Source organism: Magallana gigas, chromosome 10 (genome assembly GCF_963853765.1).
Source record: "Magallana gigas chromosome 10, xbMagGiga1.1, whole genome shotgun sequence".
NCBI classification, from domain to species: domain Eukaryota; kingdom Metazoa; phylum Mollusca; class Bivalvia; order Ostreida; family Ostreidae; genus Magallana; species Magallana gigas.
The window spans coordinates 24,262,224-24,287,962 of NC_088862.1; the positions used below are offsets into that span (position 1 = coordinate 24,262,224).

The following is a 25,739-nucleotide window of genomic DNA, read 5'->3' on the forward strand; positions in this document are numbered from 1 at the left end:
CGGGGCGATACCTGTAATCAGCGCGAAATCACCTGTGTTCTATATCCAGGTAAATATGACGCCACATACAAATACCGAAAAGGTCGAGCCATATAGAATATATTCTTAATATATTATCTATAGAAAAATGTTTTTATCCTTTTTTATGCCGTCATATGCAAGTTTTGTCTACATTTATGAGTGAGACATATCAATGTTATGCAGAAAAGTACTTAATAATAGTAATCTACTTTCGGTTTCAATAAATACACGTAGGATTCCCCTTCCTTTCGCAATTGATTTTTGAGCCACTTTCATCAAGTGCGTTTTTCCTTTTATCAGCTGGTATTTTCGGTATATATAGAAAGGTTAGTTATATATAATATATCTTTAAGTTTAAACGTATATGCATAATAATCAAAATGGTAAATAGAGAAGCCTTTTAACTGTTCAACACAAGGAAAAAAACACGTGTAAATGTGTGTCACACACGCGGGTCTTCTTTCCTGCATTTATTTTCCATTTTTTTAAAAATCTCTATGTGTTTATAAACAGATTCATATGGCGACCTTAATTTCAATAGCAAGAATATTAATAGGGTTAAATTTCAGGGATGGCAGTGATTTTGGTTTTTTTTTTTTTTTTTTACATTTTAGCTGCTGAAGACAAAAAATGGCACCAGATATTTTGTTCTTATTTGTGACAACATTATTCTGCTCTTCAAATCTGATAGGAGAGTCAACAGCACAGGAATTACGTGAGTACAGAACATTTTTTTTTAATGAACAAACACACATTGCCTACAGATGTCTCGTTTTTTTTTAAAAACTGCAAATATTCACGTAGTCATTCGGTTAAAGGTGCAGTTATTCAACTCATTATCTATTCTTAAATGAAGTATTCCAATCCTCCAAGCTTTCTCTGAAAAAAAACAAAACAAAACTTTTTTTTTCAATATAATATGCAAAAGATAGAAATAACAACTTCAAGTTTCATATGACCAATCAAAAATACTTGGTTTCTTTTGGCAGCAAGCCACAATTGATTGCATTTTCGCTTCGCCGATTATATAATTACATGTATTAAGAGCGTAAACTGTCCGAACCCAAGCTATACTCGTATAACAGACAAGAAATAGAGTGTGAATTTGAATCAACTAATATACTAAACATGTCTAGACGTTACTTACACTGAATCAGGATGTACATTGTATTATCTATAAGTATTTTACAAAACTGTAGTCAACTAAAAGAGATAGATGTTTGATATGAAAACACAGCGACGTCTAAATTTTACAATTTTTGATGATATCAATAACTGTGTATTAATTCATGGTGATTTTTTTCCCTGCGTTTAATTTTTTTTTAATTATTTCACTGAGTATGGATTTTTTTTTCTAGAGTTTATATTATCACATTGAAACCAATTCTTTAAATTTCAAAAATTGTCATCAATATATTAGTAACTGAAATTGTCTTATTTTTAAGACTAACCGAAGATTTTCAAAGAAATACCCAATTGATGATTTTTATTCTACATGTAATGTGTGAATGAACAGTGTATGTACATGTATATATTACAATGTACGTTAAAAAAAACTAATTTAAATCAAAACATTTTACAAATGTGTCATATACATGTATATTCAGTGCGTTACTTACAATGTTATTGGTTAATAATTGTTTACAAGATTTCTTGGACTCACAAAGAATAAGACGTCAGTTTTCTCCTGTTCTTTGATGACTCACTTAATGAAATGAACATGAAAAATTAAGTACTGTTTAACATTAGTTTAGAATGTGGATGACTTAGGCACTTAACAATTACTCAACGCATGATAAAGATTATTAAACAAGATTACTTTTTTCAACTGCGATATGCTTATGCCTATGCATGTTTTTATGTATTTTTTATAAGTTAGTGAGCCTTGCTGTGACTATGAATTAATGTTTGCATGTTTATCTCTCGCAGGGACGGATTCTTTGACACTGACCCAGGAAAACCCGTGCCTGAAGGACCGAACTACGACGTGTGGGGAGTGTATAACAATATCTACACTGTGTGCTTTCTGTACTGATTCCGTAAGTCACAGGAGAGAGAGAGAGAGAGAGAGAGAGAGAGAGAGAGAGAGAGAGACTGTATGTGGTAGAAAGTCATTGATAACAAAACCCTTGTTGGTCAAACAATGAATACTATGAAGAAGAAAAATGCCATGAACAAGGAAAGTTCATCAGTATTTATCTTTATCTCAAAAGTAATATAATTTTTTTCCTTTCTTAGAAAAGGATTCTTCCTTGTATCTATCGATCGAACTGGAAGCTTTACTGTAATGGCCTTCAATTATTCACATCCCTTTGTAGAAGTATGATGTCTTCTCCTTACCATTTATACATGTAGACTAAACCACAGTACATAGCCTTTCTAACATTGCCTATTCAGCTACATGTACCTAAAAGTATATGTGATACTATTGAAGGTTCGCCGGCCCTCAGCGTCAAAGTATTTTTCATCATATAAATGTTACTTGTCCTTCAAACTTCATAAATTAATGAAATAAAAAGAAATTTAATGATGGAATTCATACATTTTTTCAAGTTATTGTAAATCTGCCCACGATGGAGATAATGGAATAAACGATCAATTGAGATCAATTTTAACCAAAAAAAAAAAAGACAAAAGAGTGAAAAAAATGAAAAAGATTGTACCAAATTAATGCATCGGTTGCTCGAACCTCTTTAATTATCTATAAATGTATGAAGTGAAACCGTACGAAGTCGACCCACTTGGCCAATCATTTCGTTTAATAACTAGTCGTAATATTAACGAGTTTTAATGTATCTATATAAAAGGCAGAATTATGGTACATGTACTAATAAAAAACAATCCGAATAATGAAGAGTTATTGAACATGACAGAGTATCTGATATCGTTAAATCAAAACTTAACTTTTTAAATTTTGTGTGCGATTTTGATTTGTGTGAAGGGAAATTAATGATTTACTATTTTTATATAATTATCAAAATTATCATGTTTCCTGGTATGAAAATCTAATATTACATAACTACAATGTAGCTCATGAAACTATGAAACGGAAATTATTTTTAGGATGCTACTTTCCGTACTACGTTCGGTTGGATTTGTTGAACAAATCAGTTTGAGCCAAATATCGTTCACGCTATTAAAAAATTAAATTCTAAAACCCGATGAAGCAAGCAAGCAAGCTATAATATACATATTACTGATATCCATAGATTATTATCCTTTGAGGAGGCTAGGTGATCAACAAACTAACCATCAGACCTACCTTAAACTTTGACATATGATATTTTTGGCCATACACGTACAATTAATAAAGAAAAAAAATCAACAAATATTTTAGCTTTAAATTTGATCATTCTCCTATATCTCTATATAGAACTCTTCTTTTTCAGGAGATTCAAAAAGTCTAAGAATGGCCACGACCATCTAGCTCTTTTAACAATGTTTTTTTTCTCTCGTCATCAGGAGTATGATACCAACAACTATCCCAGGTGTGACTTGCTGACCACTCATCAGAAACTCATCAACAATAAACCTAGGTGTAAAGACATCGTCAATCCGTCATCCAGCCTCGTCAAAACCAAGGTAGGATATTATTATATAAATAGTGCCAGTTTGGGAGGGTAATAGTTCAAATTGACATTCTTGAGAAAACCTTTGTAAACCGGAGGTTGTCAATGGTTTTCGAGAGGTGTCAATTTCCACTGTTGCCCTCTCGAATAGGCACTATTTTTTATTATACTGATTGTCTTAATTTCAAAGAAAACTTTACTGAGTTCTTTAGGAATGACGTAAATTCTATGGCAAACCTTACGCGCATACTTTAGGCGCATGTAACAATTCGTTGTGTTACCCCTTGCCAAGTGTGTTGCTAACGCTTAGGGTAATAGAACGGATTATAAACTGCGTGTAAACCAATCTGATTTCAGTATTTAACATGAAAGTATAATAACACGAAATCATTAATTAGTTATGAGGGTAACATATGATTTGTTTGGACTTATAAGACTTAACGAGGCCGGGTCTAATTAGTTCTGCCCTAGATTTTTTAATGAAATTTTTTACCTGAATTTCTACTGATATAATTATTATTTTAAGATTAAAAAATAAGACATTTACCACACCGTTTGTTTAGGGGGTCATCTCAAAGTTTGTTAATCTTTAACATAGGACTCTATGGGATTTCGCTTGAAATGTATCAATTTTGCACATTTTTTTAAACTTCTGCCCTAGGGATTTCTTTTTCTGTTCTACATATTAAAGTTACTGCTAAAAGGCATCAAATGGTCAAATAAAAAAAACGTTTTACCTCCTGGTTTGTTCCAGGGGTCTTATCAAAGTTGATTTTTGTATGCCAAATTTCCAAGATTTGTCAGATAATGGCTATTTTTTATTTGACAAACGCGGAAAAGGTGATCTTTATAGTATTATTAAAGCATTCAGACATATTTAAGTAATAAAAAAATATATAACATCACATATTAAGGGTCATTAATATAAATTACATGGTTACCGTCTTGAAATATATGAATTAAGCTATATTTAGGCGGGTTAAGAAAACGTGACAGAGGGCTAGACTTGCTGAACCCTCTTCACGTTTTCGACCCAAGCCCAGATATAGCTTATACTTCGAGACAGTTATGTTTATTCCACAATATAACATTAATTTTACGCATTAAACGAGCCATTTTCAACAAATTTCGCTGAATATCTGCAGTTGAAACTATCGCGCCATGGCGTCAACCAAGCAAAAAGATGACGTCACAATACAAATGAAACGCTGCGCGAAAGCGTGCGTACTCGTTCTGTACTCGGCCTCGTTAAATGTTGCCAAACGCCAATAACTGTGGACAGCATTTGTATCTTTAGGCCTCGGGGTCATAAAACTCAAACTCACTTTTGATCTCGGTCTCATTTATTTTACTGTATATTTTATTTGTGAGTAAAACTTAGATCAAAAGTGAGCTACTCCTACTTAATTTCATGGTCCCAAAGCCAGATCAAACAAATCATTTTTAACCCAAATCCCAATTAAAAACTGTTTTGTTTTACCACACACCAGAGTTGGAAGTGTAATTTCAACTAGCAACCAGCAATTCATGTCACATAGCTCTACGGTTAGTTTCACTTCACTAAAATCAAACGAATCTTAATTATTATAAACTATGTCGTACATGTAACTGTCAGACAATATTAATTGTGACGTTTGACATTTTGATTTTTTGTTTTGTTTTTTGTTTTTGTTTAATATTTTCAAGGGTAAAAACAAATGTCTCACAATTGTTGTAAAGAAGATAAGAGTCACGTAGTCTGAACTCGCTTCTACCCCTGACATTAAAAAGGTTGACATCACGATAAGATAGAAACATTTCAACAGGAGCTTGGACTTTGGGTAGTTGTGTCAAACAGCATTGTGACGTAGGCCTGTCTATTTTATTGTTGGCCACTCAGTCATGGCTCTTTGAAATCAACAAGATTTGTCTGGCTTTTGAGCTAAGGCTACGCAATCGGTATATATTTCGCTTGAAACCAGCGTCATTTTACCCTTGGAAATATAGTCTTACTGTGCATATTAGGACCATTTTAACAAGTCCTTGGACTTTCAGTAGGATGTAATTATTTATTTCTTGCGTCAATACAAGTTAAATTGGCGCTGGTTTTAAGCGAAATATACACCGATTGCGTACCCTTATCTCACAAGCCAGACAAATCTTGTTGATTTCAAAGAGCCATGACTGAGTGGCCTACAATAAAATAGACAGGCCTACGTCACAATGCTGTTTGACACAACTACCCAAAGTCCAAGCGCCTGTTAAAATGGCTTCATCTTATCATGACATTAAATATGCCTTTTTAATGTCAGGGGTAGAAGCGAGTTCTGACTACGTAACTCTAATCTTCTTTACAACAATTGTGAGACATTTGCTTTAAATATACATTGTAGTAAGTTTGTCACTTACTAGGAATTCCGATCCAATGTGGATAAATCTAGTTCTTTTCGCGCAAAAATGTAATTGAATCATACATGATTTAAACTATCTTTTATTAGTTTTGATGCTCTACTTACATTTCATTATCACCAAACTCCAACTAGTAAAATGTGTCTGTGTAATTGGTACTTTTTTTTTTGGATAGGATGACGAACTGATTGATGGAGATACAGGAAGGGACGCTGTTCAGCTTAAACCCCAGGAAATCGATCTTGTGTTACGACCAAGTATGAGCTCTTTTGCTACAATTACGCCAATACAAAAAAACGTTATAAACGAGGCTTGATTGTGTTTTAAACATGATTGGTTTAGCTACATGTATAAACTATTATTTAGTTAAGAAAAACTCCACATATTCTTTCCTATAAATTTTGGTATTTTTCCTATATTCTATATAAAGATCTTTTTTTAAAGGAGATAAACTGTCCAAATATGGCTGCGACCATAAAGCCCTTGTGTTTAACGTGTTAACGTCAGTAAAAAAATACAAACTATTAACGAACAGGCAAATAAAATCTTACTTCTACGAAAATTCTTTAAAACAATAAATGTGAATAATAGTTTATTGTCTTTGATTCTCTTCAAAGCATTGCACACTTGACCTGATTTCAGATGATCCTCAGACCTTTGACCTGACCTACCGATTGGCTGAAAACGTTCCAGTTGACCTTTACTACCTGATGGACCTCTCATCCACCATGGCCGATGACAAAGTCACGCTGGCTAGTCTGGGAATCAGGATAGGTTTGTTTTCCTGTTTGTTCTTTTTTTTTTTTTGGTTTGCCTATTTGCTTGTTTGATTTGTGTTCTTGTTTTTTGGGAGTTGATTTTAATCAACCTTCCTATGCAGTTACTCTTGCAGACCGGAAGTAAAACAATGTTTGGTCCTAAGCAGATATAATCACCGCTGACAAAACTTAGTACTTGAAAATGATCGATAAATTCGATGCTATGTATTCAGAAGCATTGATTTTCAATGTTGTTTGATTTTTGATTTGCTCTGTTTGTTTGGTTTATGTTTTTTGTTTTTTTGTTTTTTTGTTTTTAATACTTTTTTGGTGCTGAGGTAGGTAGCTCCATATCACCTGTAATATTGTTACCGTTATTTGTCGGTTTTATGGGAAGACTGCATCAACAAAAGTATGCACAACAATCTTGAAATATGTTGTTTGTTTTTACTTTTAAAGAAAACTTAATATTAATTCACTTAAATTACAATCCTCGGGTATCTTTCCTTCTTTAAGTGTAGTGTAGAGTTTTCTGTGTCATAGATGTGCACATACTTGGAATTTACTTTTTGAAAATTTATGCATGAAAAAATACCAGACTTTGAACCTAGTCATTTGTTCGCATAGTATTGCATAAAGGGTACCCTTATTGTACAGATAACTCCTCCAATAGTTTTCAAAATAGAAGTTGGTTCTTTTGCAGATCAAGTGTACATATATTATAAATTTGCATATTGCTTGGATTTTGATTTCTTATACAGTAGATTATAAGAAAATTACAACCTGTTGAACTTTTTAATTTTTCCGCATAATATTGCATATATGGTACCCCTAATGTACGGATAGCTTCATCCAGAGATGGGCATATTACTTTGAATTTTAGTTTTGATAACTGATAAGAAATACCACTTTAACATTTTGGAAAACAGTACATATAGAGAACCCCATTTCTCTAGATAGGTAGTGTTTATCAAGTCAGGGTTGACAAATAGGTTATGGATACTGTTCACACAAAAGAATACCCGGTTTGCTTTTACTTTGACAGCTTTTCTCTTGGTGTTTTTTTTTTATCTTTGTGGCAAATAACTCTTTGATAAATTAGTTTATTTTACTTTAAGCATTCAATGTATTAACCGTAATTCTAAAAGAAGATTGATTCTTGCGAATGCACTTGAATAATAAAAATATAACATGCGCTTGTTGTATACTTTTCTTATTAAACATGACGAATCATTCATTATTCACATGAAATCGCCAGAAGGCCTGTGGATTTTCTCCTTATTTTTTCTGACAGCTGTGAATTATATGAAATGATATTATGATAAAAGTTCAGCGCTTCCGATTTTATATTCTCCTGACAGGTTTCAGAAAGGCAGAACCACGGACTTTTGAACACTCGTAAAATAAGAAATCCACAGTATTTTATGTGGAATTGTCAAATAAAAAAATGAAAAAATAAACATGGCAAAATTGCCATTATTTCTTAAGTTGAGAAAAAAACTTTAACAAGATATCATTCCTGATTTAAAACAACGGTTTTGTCTTCTTGTTTGCAGCTGATGAAATGAGCACCATCTCCAGACAATTTAAGATGGGTTTTGGTTCCTTTGTGGACAAGGCTGTCATGCCTTTCGTCAGTACGGCTAAAAACAAGTAAGCTCATTTACATGTATTAAATATTCTCTGCTTATTTGTAGTTAAAAATGTGTTTTCAATAAGGCAGGAAATACGTATTTGATGACGAAAACAAAATGGCATATAAAGTAAAAGTTTGTTTTTAAGCAAAACAAATCAACCCATTATAATTATACTAATACATTGCAGTAAGCTCACGTACATTTATTAAATGTTCAAAGCTAATTTGTGGATAAAGGTGTGCTTTTAATAAAGCAGGAAATGCCTATTTAATGACGAAAACAAAATGATGTATATGGTGACAGTTTGTTTTTAAACATATCAACCCATTATATACATCAAAGTTAGCTCACATTTATGTGGTAAATTTTCACTGCTTATTTGTGGATACAAATATGTTTTTAATAAGGCAGGATATGCGTATTTGATGACGAAAATAAAATGGTGTATATGGTAACAGTTTGTTTTTAAACAAATCAACCTATTATATACATCACTGTAACCTTACATTTATGTTTTAAATGTTCACTGCTTATCTGTGGATAAAAATAGGTTTTTAGTAAGGCAGGAAATGCGTATTTGACGCCGAGCAGAAAATGGTGTATATGCTAAAAGTTTGTTTTTTAAACAAATCAACCCATTATAAACATCGCTGAAGAAAAATTGGGTTTTTTTTTTGCACTTTTACGTAAAAGACAAAATGATTGGAACTTGATTGCAAATATAATTGATATGGTTGTATCGGTGGCAGAAGATTTGGTTTATTTTTACTCAAAAGAAACATATCTCTTCAGAACTTGCTTTTTGTTTTAATGTAAATACATGTACAATATAAATGCTTTTGGGAGAGATCCATCATTGGAGTTAAACATTGTTTTCTTTAAGTGCTGTTATGTTGGTTTCTTCTGTACTTACTTAAACCCCTTGCTTGCCTTCCTTTTTTTATAATTGGACCTACTTGTAATGAAAACGGGTGTTATGTACTTGTATTTGTTTGTTGTTCTTAAAAAAAGAGTTTTTTCTTTTAAAGAAAGGAATGACACTTATACTTTGAAAATTTAAAAATCAATTCATAGAGTAATTAAGTACGCACATTACCAATAGCCTGTGTTTAACTGTAGTTGTAGTTACTAACTAAATAGCTTTCAAATTGGTTTAAAAACCGCATAAGGTGGAATAACACACTTGGAAAAAGTCAATCATTGACAAATAGACAATAAATTATCAGATTATGAACGATATAATGATAAATGATTTAAAATTGTCCGTATGTCAAAAAGGCGATAAATTTGCAGGTTGCGAAAAAAAGTGGATGTCTAAAAAAAAATAATTCATTAAGTAACAACAAAAGCCCCCAAGTCCGACATTTTATCTACTCGGCTATGAAGTAAGTTAAATATTGCCGTCAATTAAATCCTTTTAATAACACGAAGTGTTATTTTGATCAGAGGATAGGCATTTTTGTTATGATGTGTTATTCAACCTTAAGCAGATAAAACCTGTAAAATTGGGGATGCTTTACTCTTTTTTGAGGAACCCTACAAATTTAAAAATTATTATAAACTGAATAGCTTACTTTGTTTCTAGTTTTTTATTTCTGCGAAAATCCTAATGTCAATGCAGACCCTTGTTCTTTCATCCTTTAATCAGATTTTTCTGTCTTGATCATGTAGTAAAGTACATGAAACATATGGAAATGAATGTCGTATAAATTTACAAAAAAATTCCATACTCTTTGATCTTTATTAGAAAGTCCATGATGCTTCCTTGTGGAAAAAATATCAAATTTTTCAATTTTCTTCGCTCTGAGGTGTTAAAAAGATGTGTAAAAAGGTCAATTTCTACTAGGTATTACAATATCAAATACTAGAGTTACAATGTTAGATATTTGTGTGATGCTTTATAAGCTTTACTTCAGAAAAAAGAAGTAATCATGGAGAAAAAGTTTGAATTGTGAAACCTGATTACTCTTGTAAAACGGACACACAATGATATTATTTTTGCAGAATTAACAGTCCCTGTCCAGGATGCGAGAAAGCCTATGGATTTAGAAATGTATTGCCATTAAACTTAAATGCAACACTTTTTAAGGTAGGTCCAATTCTATAAAATAGTCTGAAACATACATAAAATGTAAGAAAACCCTGAGGTTAATCGCCACTTTCTTACAGAAAAATAAAATTAAAATTCAAAGTTCTTTACCAAGAATTGTGTAACTTTTTGGTGCTTTTTTTCTACTTGCAAACTGTCGATTGATAACCCATAACGAAATGCATAAGATAAAAGCACAGTTAGCGTAAGGAATCCATAGAAGTACACGAACTAAAAATCCACGGAGGTTTCTCCACAATCTAGCAGATATTTACAGTATATTTATAGTATACGATGTAATAAAAGACTTTGTGATAAGCTTCTTTCTTTTTCAGGAAAAAGTTAATTTAGCTAAAGTATCTGATAGCCTGGACGCTCCTGAGGGTGGGTTTGATGCCATCATGCAGGCCATAGCTTGTAAGGTATGTCAAATCTACATCCAAAACAATGCTAAAGGTGTACATCGAAATTTACACAATGCTGGATAAAGCTATGCCGATCTCTCAGCTGAAAGATGACTGATTAATAGTATAGCTAAACGGTTACTGTTTAGCATAGCTATGCCATTCTGCCATATATTTTTTGTTGACCTTTCAATTAACAATTATTTAGTGAACTGAATGGAAGAACTTCATCTTATGAAGGCTATTGTCAGAATTACATGTAGGACATTGATTGTGAAATTTGTCAAATTCGTCACATATATACATCTATGTATAGTACAATGGATATGTCTTCAGTCTACCTACTCGCAGGTCATGGGTTCAATTGCAAGAAGGATTTTTGATTTTATGAATTGTAATACTGTTCTACGAATTGATTTCACCTCAAAATCGATCCCTTTTTGACATTTTAAAGTCAAACACATGCTAGAATTTATGAACGCAAAGGAATACAGAAGTTTCGGCTTGTATGCAAATCTTTATCCAAAGTGTGAAGGAACTTAAAAAAATACAATAATAAAATAAAATCATCAATTTTTTTTTTTTGGTAATTGGGTTTGTTTTAAAGATGGATTGGTATTAAGTTGAACAGAATTGTTTTTTATTCCCAAAGAGTTTTCTGGAATCTAGTTGAGAGGTAAATAGAATAATAATAAAATCAGGAAATTTCACGTTGAAGACGCCATCGGCAAAACGCTAGATACAGATAGCAAACGGCTTTGATTAGAAAAAGCTCACTTGAATATCTAATTTGGATAAGGAAAAACTGAGAAAACTTATTCAAAACATAATGGTAACGACATTTTTTATTGCAACTAAATAAACTTGATTCAATACATTATCATACATTTTTTTGAGGAGAGGCAGTGTTGTTGGTCTTTTCTTTATCAAAACATTTTGTGTTGCTATGATTTTGATGTGTTAAAAGAAATGTTTATTATTGTATTTAATGCACCGGTTATGAGTCATGGATATGTAAATTTTTTGGCAAGAATAAGGGTCAACTTATTTTCAATCTGGACGAATCTGGACGTTCCATGCTGTACAACCGTGGTATTTTTTTCTTCAAAATTTCGTTTTTCAACATACAGGGGCAAATTGGATGGAGAACTGGATCTAGAAGACTTCTGTTGTTTTCAACAGATTCTGGATTTCACTACGCCGGGGATGGAAAAGTAATGCGTTTTAATAAACAAGAATATCAGACATTTCCCATGCTATAACGATAATACAGATCAATAGTTGTTGTTTTCTTTGTCCTTTTCAAAGAGACATTTGCAAAGCTGTCCGTCTTTTATTCATTTTCAAGAAATTAAAACATAAATGCTTCGTATTTGAACAATGCCTGATTTTTTTCTTTTTGCTTTTAAAAATCAAATTTACATGTGTGATGCTAACAAATGTTTTGTGTTTGGTCGTAGTTGGGTGGCATCCTTCAAGCAAATGACGGAAATTGTCACCTTGATTCAAACGGAATGTACACAGATAGTTCTAACAAGGTACGATTATTGCATGAATAACTTAACTCTCAATTGTGCTTTAAATTTAAAGATAACTTTTCTTATTTTGGCGAGTATAGGGAACTTAAGAATGAAGTAATTGATAAATTCCATATAGATTTTTATACCATATAAAATAACCAATTCTTATTAACAAAACTATGTGATATCATTTCCCTGTTTCCCTGTCAGAAATTCGTAATCGAATACATGTATTTATTTTTGGATTTGTATACAATGACGATAATTCTATCCAGTTGGTTAAAAAGTATTCCCAAGTGTCAAGAAGAATTCAAGAGGAAATGTTAAGTAAAGCAAAGAATCTTACCTCTTGTAAAAAACAATATTCATCTTATATTCTGCATTCATAATTTTAATTCTTTTAGGCTTAGTTATTGTGGATTTTTAGGTATCCCATACCCGGGCATTTATAACCCTGATAAACATGATTAAAAAAACCGCATTCCCCTTTCCTTGTATGTAGGATAGAGCCAACCTAAAAGCTTTCATCTAAATTAAGTTTTTTTTTTAAAGTGACAATTCACGTAAATTGGCCACATAAATTTAGAATATTCCAAAGTAATATACTGTTGAATCATTAGATTTCGTGATGGCTAAAATTTTGTGGAATTCGTGAGCACCTCTCATCCTCGAAAAAATGAATTAGGGTTATAAAGTCACTTTTTGTAGGTATAGGGTAATTCTCAAAATTACCTCCTCACGAACTGTTAAAATTTAAACAACCACTAAAATGACCCCACAAATTTTAGTGATTCCACAGTAAACCTTTATCATGTTCAATATTTTTCTATTATACTTTATATTGATGTTGGATCTGACAACACAGAGATATTTTGATTTTTTTTTTATATAAAATAATATATATTTTTTTTTTCATTTCAAATTAGGACTACCCTTCCTTAAGTCAGATTGCTGTTAAAGCCAAGGAAAACAATGTGAACCTTGTTTTTGCTGTCACGGACGAACAGAAAAATATATACCACAAGCTGATTCCATTGATTGCAGGATCAGAAATCGGAGTGTTAGATTCAGATTCACAGAATATTGTCAAACTAGTCCGAGACAATTATTTGGTAAAGGGATTAAAATCAGGTTCTTTCGGTTTCAAAAGTATCATCACTGTAGAAAGGATATGCGCAAAAAATTAATATATGTTTTGTTTGATATTTCTTTTTGTAAGCGCACATAAGGGATAGAAAAATGTATGCCGATTTTTGCACATCTATTTAAAATTAAACCTAGAAATTAAATGAAACTAAGCAAAATGTAATTGTGGCAAAACATGACTCGAAAAAGGGGATTGTCCGCCATAGTTTATTGCTCTACAACCTCTAGAAAAGCTGAGAGGTTTCACAGTTTGAACTTGAATCTTACATCACAGTATTATTAAATGGCAATTACTAGTCAAATTTTTCGCACTCTACCCAAGCCAAGAGAAACCTATCAGAAAATAATAGGTCATTCAATTGTTCATAAACAGAAAATGCACCAAAATTAAACGAAAACTGTAAATAAACGCAACATATCTTAAATAACGTAGGGTATTTTACACGTCGGCAACGAGTTTCAGGGTGCACTCGGATATAGCAAAATCAAAAGGGTTTATACATGCACATGTATTCCTGTGTGACGTTGCCTATTTATGAGTTTTGTTCAGCTAAAATAAAGAATTACCATGTTTTAATCTTATTTTTCAAAGGCCATCATATCAAAAGTAGAATTGATTGTTGAAAATTCGGACAATATGGAAGTGAAAATTAGGACTAAATGTAAAGGGTAAGTATTTGCCTTTGAAAATTAGAATTTTAATAAATATTTACTTGGATATTATAAAATCCCTGATTTTTATGACAGCTCTGTAACAACTGATTCAAATTTCATCTTTTTTTTTTAGAACCATTGAAAAGGAAACAAACAGATGTGAAAATTTGAGTCTTACAGACCAGGTAAGAAAAGAAGCATTGTTTATCGGTAGTTATGGCACTATAAACTGCAAATACTCTTTGTTATTCCTTGTCTGTACAACGATAGCAAAATTTATTGCATTTTTTTTGGGGGGGGGTGTGAATGGTGCATATGTCCCTTTAAGATAAACTATTTTAAGGAGACTAGAGGTTATCAACTAACCAGAACTACTGTGACATTTTAGATATGACTACTTAAGCCATAATTATAAATTCCCATTTATTAGAGAAAAATTCCTGATATTTTAACGTCAATATTTAAATATTTACCTATATCTTTATTGAAAAAAGCTTTTCAAATCACATGAAATGTCTAAATATGGTCGTGACTATCAAGACATCGTGTTTTAACTTACAATTAGTCAATTCATTAACAAACATTAGCGATAAGGCCTGGAGTTCAAATAGGAGTGTTGATAATACCGGTATGAGATTTTTTAAAGAGATAGCATGATTGAACTTTGAGAATGATTACCATAGACATTCTTACTTAGACTTGACTCAAAGACTATACTCACTTTCTGTTGGCGACATTGTTTAATCCTAGTCCTGTCCTTTAAAATCGACTGTTATAGTTTCTGAAAAACACAGCTGATACACACAAAGACAGCACATATTTATTCGTTAGCGATCAACTCTGCTCTTTACAAAAATAACTGTTTAAAAAATAGAAAAATAACAAAAATTTTGAATTTTTTCTTTAAAGAAAAAAAATTAGATTGTTATTTGAATAAACATATCTTAAAATTCAAGTTAGCTTTGCAGGCTATTTTGTTGACCACCTTCCATATCTCAACTTTAAAAACAGGTCTTGACTTAAATGCATCTGTTTAAATATTGATATTTTAAAAGATATAAAGCTGAAAATTAAGATAACTTTTCAAGTTTCTGCTTTTTTATCATGGGATACTTGCAGGTGGTTTTCAGTGTGACGTTGGGAGTTAAGAGCTGTCCCCCAAAAGGTCAAGAGATGAAGACCATAAAGATCAAACCCGTCGGCCTTCAGGACACTCTGACGGTCAACGTCCGCATCAAGTGTCAGTGCGACTGTGACTCGGACCAAAAAATGGTAAGTTTTGGCTATCGATGGCTCATCATTAAAAAGTGGTTCGTATTTTCATATTGACTCTAACTCTAAATTGACTAAGAAGTCTTAAAATATGTGTGTTGATTTGATGAAATCATCAGTCTTAGTTTTCGCAACAAATGAGGAAGTATTTTTTTTTTTACACTCGTACGTAATGTTACTGATACTGTGTGAACATTTTTGTTTTATTTTTACGAGATTAGAATTAATCAGGTTATGTGTTGCTATTTGAATTTCATCCTTGTAAAAATAGATCACAGTTCTGTATCATTGGTACATGTACACCAAAAATTAATACAAATTGAGGTTCCGTAAGTCTACCGATGCTATCAGTTTGATTTTTAGCATACTGTGAACTTAATTTAGATGATGGAAAAAAATCTCTCTTGGTATTATGCTTTACGAAAAGTAAACTAAATAAATTTTATCATTTTAGATGGAAAACAAAAATCACGCGAATTGTAATGGAAATGGGACCTTTGTGTGCGGAATGTGCGTTTGTAATGAACCGTACTTTGGCGTCAAATGCGATTGTATAAAAGGGGAAGTAACTCCACCAGAAAAAGATAGAGAATGTATTCAGTAAGTACTAAGCAGGAGAGAGAGAGAAAGAGAGAGAGAGACAGACGGATAGATAGATAGAGACAGACAGACAGAGAGAGAAAGAAAGAGAGACAGAAAACACAAATATACATAAAGTGTGGATGAATAGTATATTTTTAGTAGTTAGTCATTTAATGAATACCTTTCATTTTGCTTAGGGATAAAAGCACGACTACCCTCTGTAACGGTCGGGGAGAATGTAGTTGTGGAAGATGTTTGTGTCGAGAGACGCAGAAGGGCACTAACAACTACTATACGGGAAAATACTGCGAGTGTGACGATACCAAGTGTCCCTACTATGGTGGACTCATCTGTGGAGGTCTGTATTACGTTTTAACATTTAAGAAGGTTTCATGGACCTACCCATTTTTAGACTGTTTTGATCACCTTTAAAAGAAGAGTTCTATGTAAGAAAATCCAAACATTAAATTTATGGTTTTATGGATTTGAAATAATAATGGTTTACAGTTAACCAAAACATGCTATAAACAGGGAAATATTCGCCCCCGTTTAATTTTCGCCCCAGGTCAGCGGGTGATTTTAGGACTGAACAAGTTACAATCTCTCGTATTGTGTTTCTTCAGTTAAAACTGTATCAGGGCAAATTGACCACAGAACAAAATTTTTTGCAAGTGTTTATAGCAGAAAAATACACAGGATGAAAATCGCACTGTATACAGAATGAAAAAAAGTAGATCTGATGGTTAATTTATTGACAATTCAGTTTCCTTAATAATCATAAATAAATATTTTTTTTCATTAAAATAAACACTAGGAAGAGTGATTTAAACAAATATAATTAGGATATCTATAATATAGAGTAAAAGTAAATGAACTTTCGGATTGAATATCTTCTTTTTCTTTATGATATAATATTTATATACATACAAGAGTTAGTTGAGACAATTAAAATTTTGGATATTTGTATTTCTCAGGTCTGAGTCGTGGACAGTGTATCTGCGGAGTCTGTAATTGTAACAGCGGATTTACGGGGGACAGCTGTGGGTGTAGCACCGACAAAAGCCCCTGCATGTACAATAATGTAAGTTTTTAAAAGTTTTTTTACTACTCTGTATACCAATTCGTAATAATCGAAATTTTATGAGACAGTGATTACCAGAATCTAGAGGGACTCAAAATAGCTTGATACCTTTGAAAATAAAATCTTGATAACATGTAGAGGACGTTATAGGCCTATGTATTTAAAATGCCATAGTATGTATTTAATGAACATTAAGCAAACCTTTCCAATCATATTCAAAGCTAGACAAAAAAGTTTTGGGTTTTTTCAAGTTAGAATTATTTAATATGAGCTTTGACTTTGGTTAGTAGTGTCAAACATCAATGTGACGTAGGCGTGTGTATTTCATTGCTTGCCACTCAGCAATGGCTGTTTGAAATCAGCAAGATTTGTCTGGCTTTTCAGCTAAGACTACGCGACCGGTGCATCTTTTGCTTGAAACCGCGTCATTTTTAACTTGTTTTGACGCAAGAAATAGAAAGCTAGGTCCTACTGAAAGTCCAAGGTCTTGTTTAAATGGTTCTAATACAAATCGTAACATGAATAAGCATATCTTAGTGCTATAAACTATTCTCAAGAAAATGGAGAGGTGAGGGGCTTTTTTTAAAAAACATATGAGTAGTGGTTATCGTCATTCTTTCCAGTTGGAGTGTAATGGAGCTGGAGTTTGTGAGTGTGGAAAGTGCAAATGTACAAATCCTAAATATTTTGGAAGCCATTGTCAGGAGTGTGAGGTAAGTACACAGACAGAGAATAATTACTGAGTAATTCTTAGTGTTCTGTCTATTAAGCACGACAGCATGTTAATTAGAATATTTATTTTTAAAGACTTCTTTTTGGCACTTCGTTATTGCTTTTTTGCAAAGCTCAATGACATAGTTTGGTGAAATACGACGTAAAAAGTGTTAAGTGGCGTCATTCCAACCAAAACTTTGCCAAAACTTATCAATATGTGGCTTGCAAGAGTGCAGTGCATCAGTTATCTAAAAAGGGACTATTTGACAGAGATTCTATCATTTTTATTGTAGGGTTGTGACCAGGAGAAATGTCGGGCACACCAAGGCTGTGCGCTGTGTAACAGGGTCACACCCGGGGTACTGACCCAGGAACAGTGTAAGACAGAATGTCCGCGCACTACTGCTGTCAACACAATCAGAAGTGGGTATACTTTATTGAAAAAATTGAAAAAATAAATGAAAGGGTGGTTCATCGATGTACTTTAAAACAAATTTTCAAAAAGGTTACGAAACTAGCGCAGTTGGTTGGTTGTACATTGACTAATAGTTGCCTTTTTTCCTTGTTACTAAACAATACAAAAATTTAATCATTAATGACAATACAAATATATCATTTTCAAAAGAGTTTGTTTCACCGGCATTGTGGTCAACAATAGTAAGAAAGATTCTAGATGAACTTAAACAGTTGTCTACATGAACGTTTGGTTGCAAAAGTCCATTATATTGAAGAAGGCGATATTATATAAATAGTGCCTGTTTGGGAGGATAACAGTTGAAATTGACATCCTGAGGAAACCATTGTCAACCGACGCGAAGCTGAGGTTGACAATGGTTTTCGAGGGATGTCAATTTCAACTGTTATCCTCCCAAACAGCCACTATTTATTTTATTATACCGAATGTTGTAATTTTAGAGATTTTTTTAATGCTTCTATATAGAAATGACGTGAATTCCACGGCGAACCGTACGCGCATAATTTACGCGCATGTAACAATTCGTTGTGTTACCCGTTGCTAAGTGTGTTGCTAACGCTGAGGGTAATAGAACGGATTATCAACTGCGTCTAAAGCAATCAGATTTCAGTATTTAACATGAAAGTATAATAATATATTAATAGTGCCTGTTTGGGAGGGTAACAGTTGAAATTGACACCCCGAGAGACCATTGTCAACCGACGCGAATCGGAGGTTGACAATGGTTTTCTAGGGGTGTCAATTTCAACTGTTATCCTCCCAAACAGGCTGTTTTTAATTTATTATACTGAATGTCTTAATTTAGAGAATTTTTTACTGCTTTTATATAAAAATGGCGTGAAAGTTGAGGCGAACCGTACGCGCATAATTTACGCGCATGTAACAATTTGTTGTGTTACCCGTTGCCAAGTGTGTTGCTAACGCTCAGGGTAATGGAACGGATTATCAACTGCGTCTAAACCAATCAGGTTTCAGTATTTAACATGAAAGTATATTAAAGAAATTTACCATTTTTACGTCGAGGACCAACAGCTTATAAAACGTGTATTTTAATGAAGGATAGTGAATAAAAAGCCTCGGTCAGCATGTTCATGTCTAAATTTATGCAGTTTCTTTGGTCTTTCTGACAAAAAGAAAATATCCGAGCGCTATAGAGTACCAGAAGGTGTCATGTGGCATCAATAATGTAGCGCATTAAACTGTAACAGTTATAGGCAGATGAAAATAGTGTGAAATTCTTTTCTAATGCATATTCACACATTTTTTTAAGTAAATGATTTCCACATCATATGGCAGGAATGGGATAGAGCTGAATTAAGAATACAGTTGAATATGACAAACATACGAATTAGTTTACGCATGGGTGCAAATACAGTATTATTCAGAATTTCTACGAATGATTCTATGCGTGTGTTATTCCACGATAGAAAAATTGTTGATCTATGTACATGTCATTTAGCTAATGGAAAAACGTTTTAATCGAAACCTTGCTTATCTAGATAACTAAAATTCTCAATGGTCTCTGTTTTTGCGTCCCATCGAGTTTTACTTGATTAGCTGTCTTATTTGCAAATATCTAGAATTTCACTCGAAACTTGTACATATTTTTTGATATCAATTTCAACGCATTTTGAAAGAAAAAAGCCCTCAAAATACATTGACTTAGTTCAAAATTTAATGCACATTGAAAAAAAATTTCAGTGTGTATTTTTCAAAGTTTAAGTAAACAGAGCACGGAATTTATGGTAATCAAATTACGTTTATGCATAATCGGATGATCAAGTGTTAAATTTATTATACTCTCTTTGCTTAAAACGAATTTCAATGGAACCAAAACTAAGCAATATGAATATTAAACAAGAGGCCCAGGGGCCACATCGCTCACCTGAGCAACAATTGCCTTAATTCTGATCAAATTAGCATTAAAGTATCAAAATATCTTGACAATTAGGTACGGTAGATCTTGCTAAAATAATTGAAAATCTGCAAATTTTTATCCACCTCTTTTTTTGGTAAATACCAAGCCCCTTTTGTTGTTGTTCCTGTAAGAAGATTTTTCTCTATTCCTATATACCCCCCCCCCCATTTCGTGGTCCCATTTTTCTCTAGGGAATCATGGTTTCATCAAATTTAAATCTGCATAACCTGTGCTTTCACGCTAAGTACTGAGTTTTGGACCCAAAACTTTTCCAGAATATTTTTAAAGATATTCTCTATATATTCCTATGTAAAAATTCAAACAGCCATCACGGCCCCGCCCAACCACTAGGGACTGTGATTTTGCAAACTTGTATTTACACTACCCGAGGATGCCTCTACACAAGTTTAAGCTTTTCTGGCCAAATAGTCTTTAAAAAGAAGATTTAAAACAAACTTGAATCTATACGATCTGGGGATACTTCCACTCAAATTTGAGCTTTCCTGGTCTAATGGTTTTTGAGAAGAAGATTTTTAAAGATTTTCTCTATATATTCCTATGTAAAACTTGATCCTGTGGCCCCACCCTACCCCCGGGGACCATGATTTGAACAAACTTGAATCTACACTACCTGAGGATGCTTCCATTTTAATTTGAGCTTTTCTGGCCTAATAGTTTTTGAGAAGAAGATTTTTAAAGATGTTCTCTATATATTCCTATGAAAAACTTGATCCCCCTATTGTGGGCCCACCCTACCCACAGGGACCATGATTTGAACAAACTTGAATCTACACTACCTGAGGATGCTCCACTTTAATTTGAGCTTTCCTGGCCTTATAGTTTTTGAGAAGAAGATTTTTAAAGATTTTCTCTATATATTCCTATGTAAAAATCCATTCCCCCATTGTGGCCCCACCATACCACCAGGGACTATGATTTGAACAAACTAGAATCTACACTACCTGAGGATGCTTCCACTTTTATTTGAGCTTTTCTGGCCTAATAGTTTTTGAGAAGAAGATTTTTAAAGATGTTCTCTATATATTCCTATGTTAAACTTGATCCCCCAATTGTGGCCTCACCCTACCCCTGGGGACCATGATTGGAACAAACTTGAATTTACCCTACCTGAGGATGCCTCCACACAAGTTTAAGCTTTTCAGGCCGAATAGTTTTTGAGAAGATTTTTGAAAAATACCAACAAATTTTTAATAATTCTCAATTATCTCCCCTTTAAAGAGGGCGTGGCCCTTCATTTGAAAAACTTGAATCCCCTTCACCTAGTGGTGCTTTGTGCCAAATTTGGTTGAAATCTGCCCAGTGGTTCTTGAGAAGAAGATGAAAATGTGAAAAGTTTACAACGACCACAACGACGACGACAACGACAACGACAGACAACGGACAAATTTTGATCAGAAAAGCTCACTTGAGCCTTTGGCTCAGGTGAGTTAAAAAAGGGAAAGATACAAAAGATACCAGTTGTTTGCTAGTCATTGGGCTACTTAGGTAAAACAAGACATACTAATAGAACCATTTTAACAAGAGCTTGGACTTTGTAACTGGGTAGTTGTGTCAAACGGCAATGTGACGTAGGCCTGTCTATTTCATTGTTGGCAACTCGGACATTGCTTTTTAAAACCAACAAGATTTGTCTGGCTTTTGAGTTATGACTACGCAATCGTTGTATATATCGCTGGAAACCAGCGTCATCTTAACTTGTTTTGACGCAAGAAAAAGATGGTCACAACTTACCGAAAGTCCAAGGTCTTGTTTAAAAGGTTCTAAAAGTTGGTTTTTATATAAAATCAATAACGCATTAAAGCTACAATTAAATTTTCCAGTATTATACTACTGGTTCATTCATTAGTAACAAAAAAAAACCTTTGGTTATAAATATCATTAATATTTTTAATTGATTTATTTCAGAGGACACAACTCGTTGCGAGACGTTGGACAAAGAAGGCTGCTTTGTTTACTTTACCTATTTCTACGACGCTGATAACAATATAAGGGTAGAAGTCCAAAGAGAACCAGGTGGGTTTTATGATCTTTCAGCATTATGAGGTTATTTTTCATGATAAAACTATTTTGCAGCACATTGATCTTAATATACTTACACGTCATTCGATTTAGGTACAAAATAAGAATTTTAGAAATGAAATAAAAACACCGAATGTCTGGCAATAATACCGGTAACTTCTACTATTAAACAGATTATTAAGTTTTGTTTTTTGTTAGAATGCTGTCTCTAAAATAATTCACACTGAATTATTATTCGACAAATACTCAATCACATTTTGCCTCCTAAAAAAGAAATACGCTGTCCTTAAAGATTTTAAGTTGATTCGTTTCTGTCTTTCTTTTAGTGTGTCCCACTAAGCCCAACATAGGTGCTATAGTTGGGGGGGTATTAACGGCCATTGTGCTCATTGTGCTCGGAATCCTTATTGCCTGGAAAGTTCTCATCACCCTTAAAGACAGAAGAGAATATTTTGCGTTTTTGAAGTCGATCGAAAACCCCACATGGGAAGCGGTAAGACAGTTTATTGTACGAATAATTTGGTATTGAGATGGTAATTGGGTACAATTGCATGTTATATAACAATAATTAAAATAGGTTACTTGTTGTTAACTTGAATTGGCATAATTAAAAACAAAGAGAATTAAATATACTGAGTATTAATTTCAAAGTTTAATATTAGTTAATGTGAATGTGCATTCAACATTGCTTCCATGCACAAGTTTTCTTTGAATGTTACAGAATTTTATTTTAAGATTGTAAATATCTTATGTATTTATAACATTGCATGTTTTATCAGTGCATGTTTCTTTCTATTCTACATGATACAGTCTGGAAATCCTATTTACAAAACCCCGAAAGTTAAGTACCATAACCCAATGTATGGAAAACAGTAGTGACACCATTTCACTGAAGCCACAGAATGCTCCATCTAAATCGTATTATGAGTTTGTCATGTTTACATGTACAACAGATGTTATTATTGTTAAATATTGAACTTAAAAAAACCCACAACCCAATATATGAAAATCAGCAGTGACACCATTCCATTGAAGCCACAGCATGTTTCATCTAGTTTGTGTCATGAGTTTGTCATGTTTACGTGTAGATGTACAGATGTTATTATGGTTCAATAATGAACTTCATAAAATAAACACAACCCAATGTATGAAAAGAAGCGGTGACACCATTCCATTGAAGCCACGGCATGTTTCATCGATCCTATCATAAGTTTGTTATGTTTCCATGTACATTATACAACAGATGTTATTATGGTTAAATAATTTAATTTTGGTTGGAACGCGCTTTCTGATTGGCTAAAAAATTATTTGATATCGTATAAAGAAGGTTGCCTACGTCATAGTAAGACTTACGTCAAAAACGCATCAATACACGTGACGTTACGTTTGAATTTGTACAATTTTACGTCATTTTAAAGGTGAAATGACCGTTTTTATCGACAATGAAGAGTAAAAAAATTAAATTATAAGCAATGAATTCAATATTTATTAGTTTTATACATATATAATTTAATTCTGGTTGTAACGCGTTTTCTGATTGGCTAAAAAAATTATTTAAAATTGTATAAAGAATATTGCCTACGTCATAGTAAGACTAACGTCAAAAATGTATTAATCCGTCTGACGTTACGTTTGAATTTTGTACAATTTGATATCAATTTAATGGTCAAATGACTGTTTTTTTCTACAATTAATAGCAAAAATAATTAAATTATAAGCAATGAATGTAATATTTTTTAGTTTTATACGATATAAAATGGTTTGGGGCAGTTTACGCTTTTTTATAAACCGCTTCGCGGTTTATAAAGCGTAAACTGCCCCAAACCATTTTATATCGTATAAAACTAAAAAATATTACATTCATTCCTTAAATATAAAATGGTTTGAAACAGTTTACGCTTTTTATTAACCGCTTTGCGGTTTATAAAGCGTAAACCGGCCTAAACCATTTTATATCGTATAAAACAAATAAATATTGAATTCATTCCTTAAATAATGATTTTTTTTTAAAGAATCTCGATATATTTTGTATTTCAGGCATACAATCCTCTCTACAAGCCAGCTACTTCGACCTTTAACAACCCTACATTTGGGCAAAAGAGTCACCCTGTTACTTAGAGGTGAATTCACGACCTCAGAACAGCGGAGGAGGTTATAATTATAACGCGCAGCAAGAAAAAAATCAAAGAAACAGAACAAATTGTTTCCCCTGCTAACAGTTCATTAATTTTGTAGTATAGTCTTAAAGAAAATTTAATGGGTACTGAAATGTCATTTTTAAATTTTTTTTCTGTTTTTTAGGGGGAAACTCAAAATTTTTACTGTTACATATGTAACTCTTGAGCTACCTCCTCTTGAGCTACCTCCTCTGCAAAGAATCTACGATCTTATAGTCTGTCCCAAGATATTTATGCAGCACATTTGGACGATTTTTAATTTTAAAAAATTGCACATACCTATGAAAGAAGTGCTATTGAAATAGTTGAATGGGATAATTTCCAAGATAATTTCATTGACACATTATCATCTTTCACTCGGAAAAATTCACAGGAACAATAAACATGTTCCTTACAGAGATTTATAATGGGAATCTTTCCTTTATTCGGGATACACTCGGAATACATCGCGCAACGTTTCAACGTTATCATCCGGGCTTGCTGCAATTGAAAATTTTCGTAGACATCACATTTTTTAGCATTGTATTGAAACCTGATAAGCTTACAAGGGCGTTTCGACTGAGAAATCTTGGAAAGTTTTCATACTTTTGAATGAACATCGTTTGGACCCTAAGGTATTTATAAATACCAAGCAATTAAAAATCTGTATTCAGGATATCTTGGGGCATACTATAGTTAAAGATGCATGTTTACTTGTAACTTTTGAATCTGCATGAGAAGTTTTTTCCCTGAACTTTAAGTCTTCTTCAAATTTACTAACTTTTCTTAAACAAATATCGCAATCAGAGTAAAAGAAGTTCAGATACGTGTAGAATGTAGCCATTCCGTGGCAGGGAGGACATGGCTGTTAGAATGTTGGAGGGGTGGCGGCATGATTTTTTCCATTTTATTGCATGCTATCTTCCAGCTGAGCGAGGTCTTGATTTTCCACAGGCATGACTCACAAGCCCAGTGTACAACAGGGTTGTCTTAAAAGGTCTGTAGTACTGGCTTGATGCATGGATTAACTCCCTTGTCTTAATTGATACATTCCTATGATTTTAGAATGACTGATCTGTTTCAGAGCTTGATCAATGAAACGATATCTGATTTTCTTCTTGCTAATATGCTGATGGGCATGTTGATTCAAAACAATACTAGAAGTCTGATTCTGTTTTATAATAGAAAATTTCTTCTTACGTGTACATTTGGTTCGTACAACGATAACATGTAATTAACATGCTTTAATTCATTTTTCATTGTAAATGTATAATAATGTCAGATAATGTCAGATAACTATTTTTGGGTGTTTTTT

At 32.9% G+C, this 25,739-nt stretch overlaps 1 protein-coding gene across 3 annotated transcripts; it reads left to right on the forward strand.

The window, feature by feature from the left end:
* LOC105322493 (integrin beta-1-B) lies at positions 1-24,705 on the forward strand. Of its 3 annotated transcripts, XM_066073949.1 has the most exons (24): positions 85-347; positions 636-736; positions 1,951-2,060; positions 3,484-3,603; positions 6,154-6,235; positions 6,621-6,752; positions 8,293-8,389; positions 10,378-10,462; positions 10,798-10,884; positions 11,997-12,080; positions 12,327-12,404; positions 13,313-13,498; positions 14,125-14,201; positions 14,320-14,371; positions 15,306-15,458; positions 15,913-16,058; positions 16,238-16,398; positions 17,015-17,121; positions 17,745-17,834; positions 18,129-18,258; positions 22,155-22,262; positions 22,595-22,761; positions 23,079-23,186; positions 24,306-24,705. In XM_066073949.1, exons 2-23 carry the CDS (start codon positions 652-654, stop codon positions 23,142-23,144), a joined length of 2,403 nt encoding a protein of 800 aa, XP_065930021.1. In that variant the 5' UTR covers positions 85-347; positions 636-651; the 3' UTR covers positions 23,145-23,186; positions 24,306-24,705. The 3 variants fall into 3 exon arrangements, with proteins under 3 accessions (XP_011419534.3, XP_065930021.1, XP_034309748.2); XM_011421232.4 differs by lacking the exons at positions 85-347; positions 23,079-23,186 and adding an exon at positions 1-49; XM_034453857.2 differs by lacking the exon at positions 23,079-23,186 and having other exon boundaries at positions 86-347.
* The last annotated feature ends 1,034 nt before the right edge of the window (positions 24,706-25,739 follow it).

Coding starts and splice junctions, on each gene's coding strand:
- LOC105322493 (XM_011421232.4), top strand. CDS start 652: ATGGCACCAGATATTTTGTTCTTATTTGTGACAACATTATTCTGCTCT. Junction 6,236..6,620: donor CGATCTTGTGTTACGACCAA/GTATGAGCTCTT, acceptor ACCTGATTTCAG/ATGATCCTCAGACCTTTGAC. Junction 17,122..17,744: donor GCCCCTGCATGTACAATAAT/GTAAGTTTTTAA, acceptor CATTCTTTCCAG/TTGGAGTGTAATGGAGCTGG.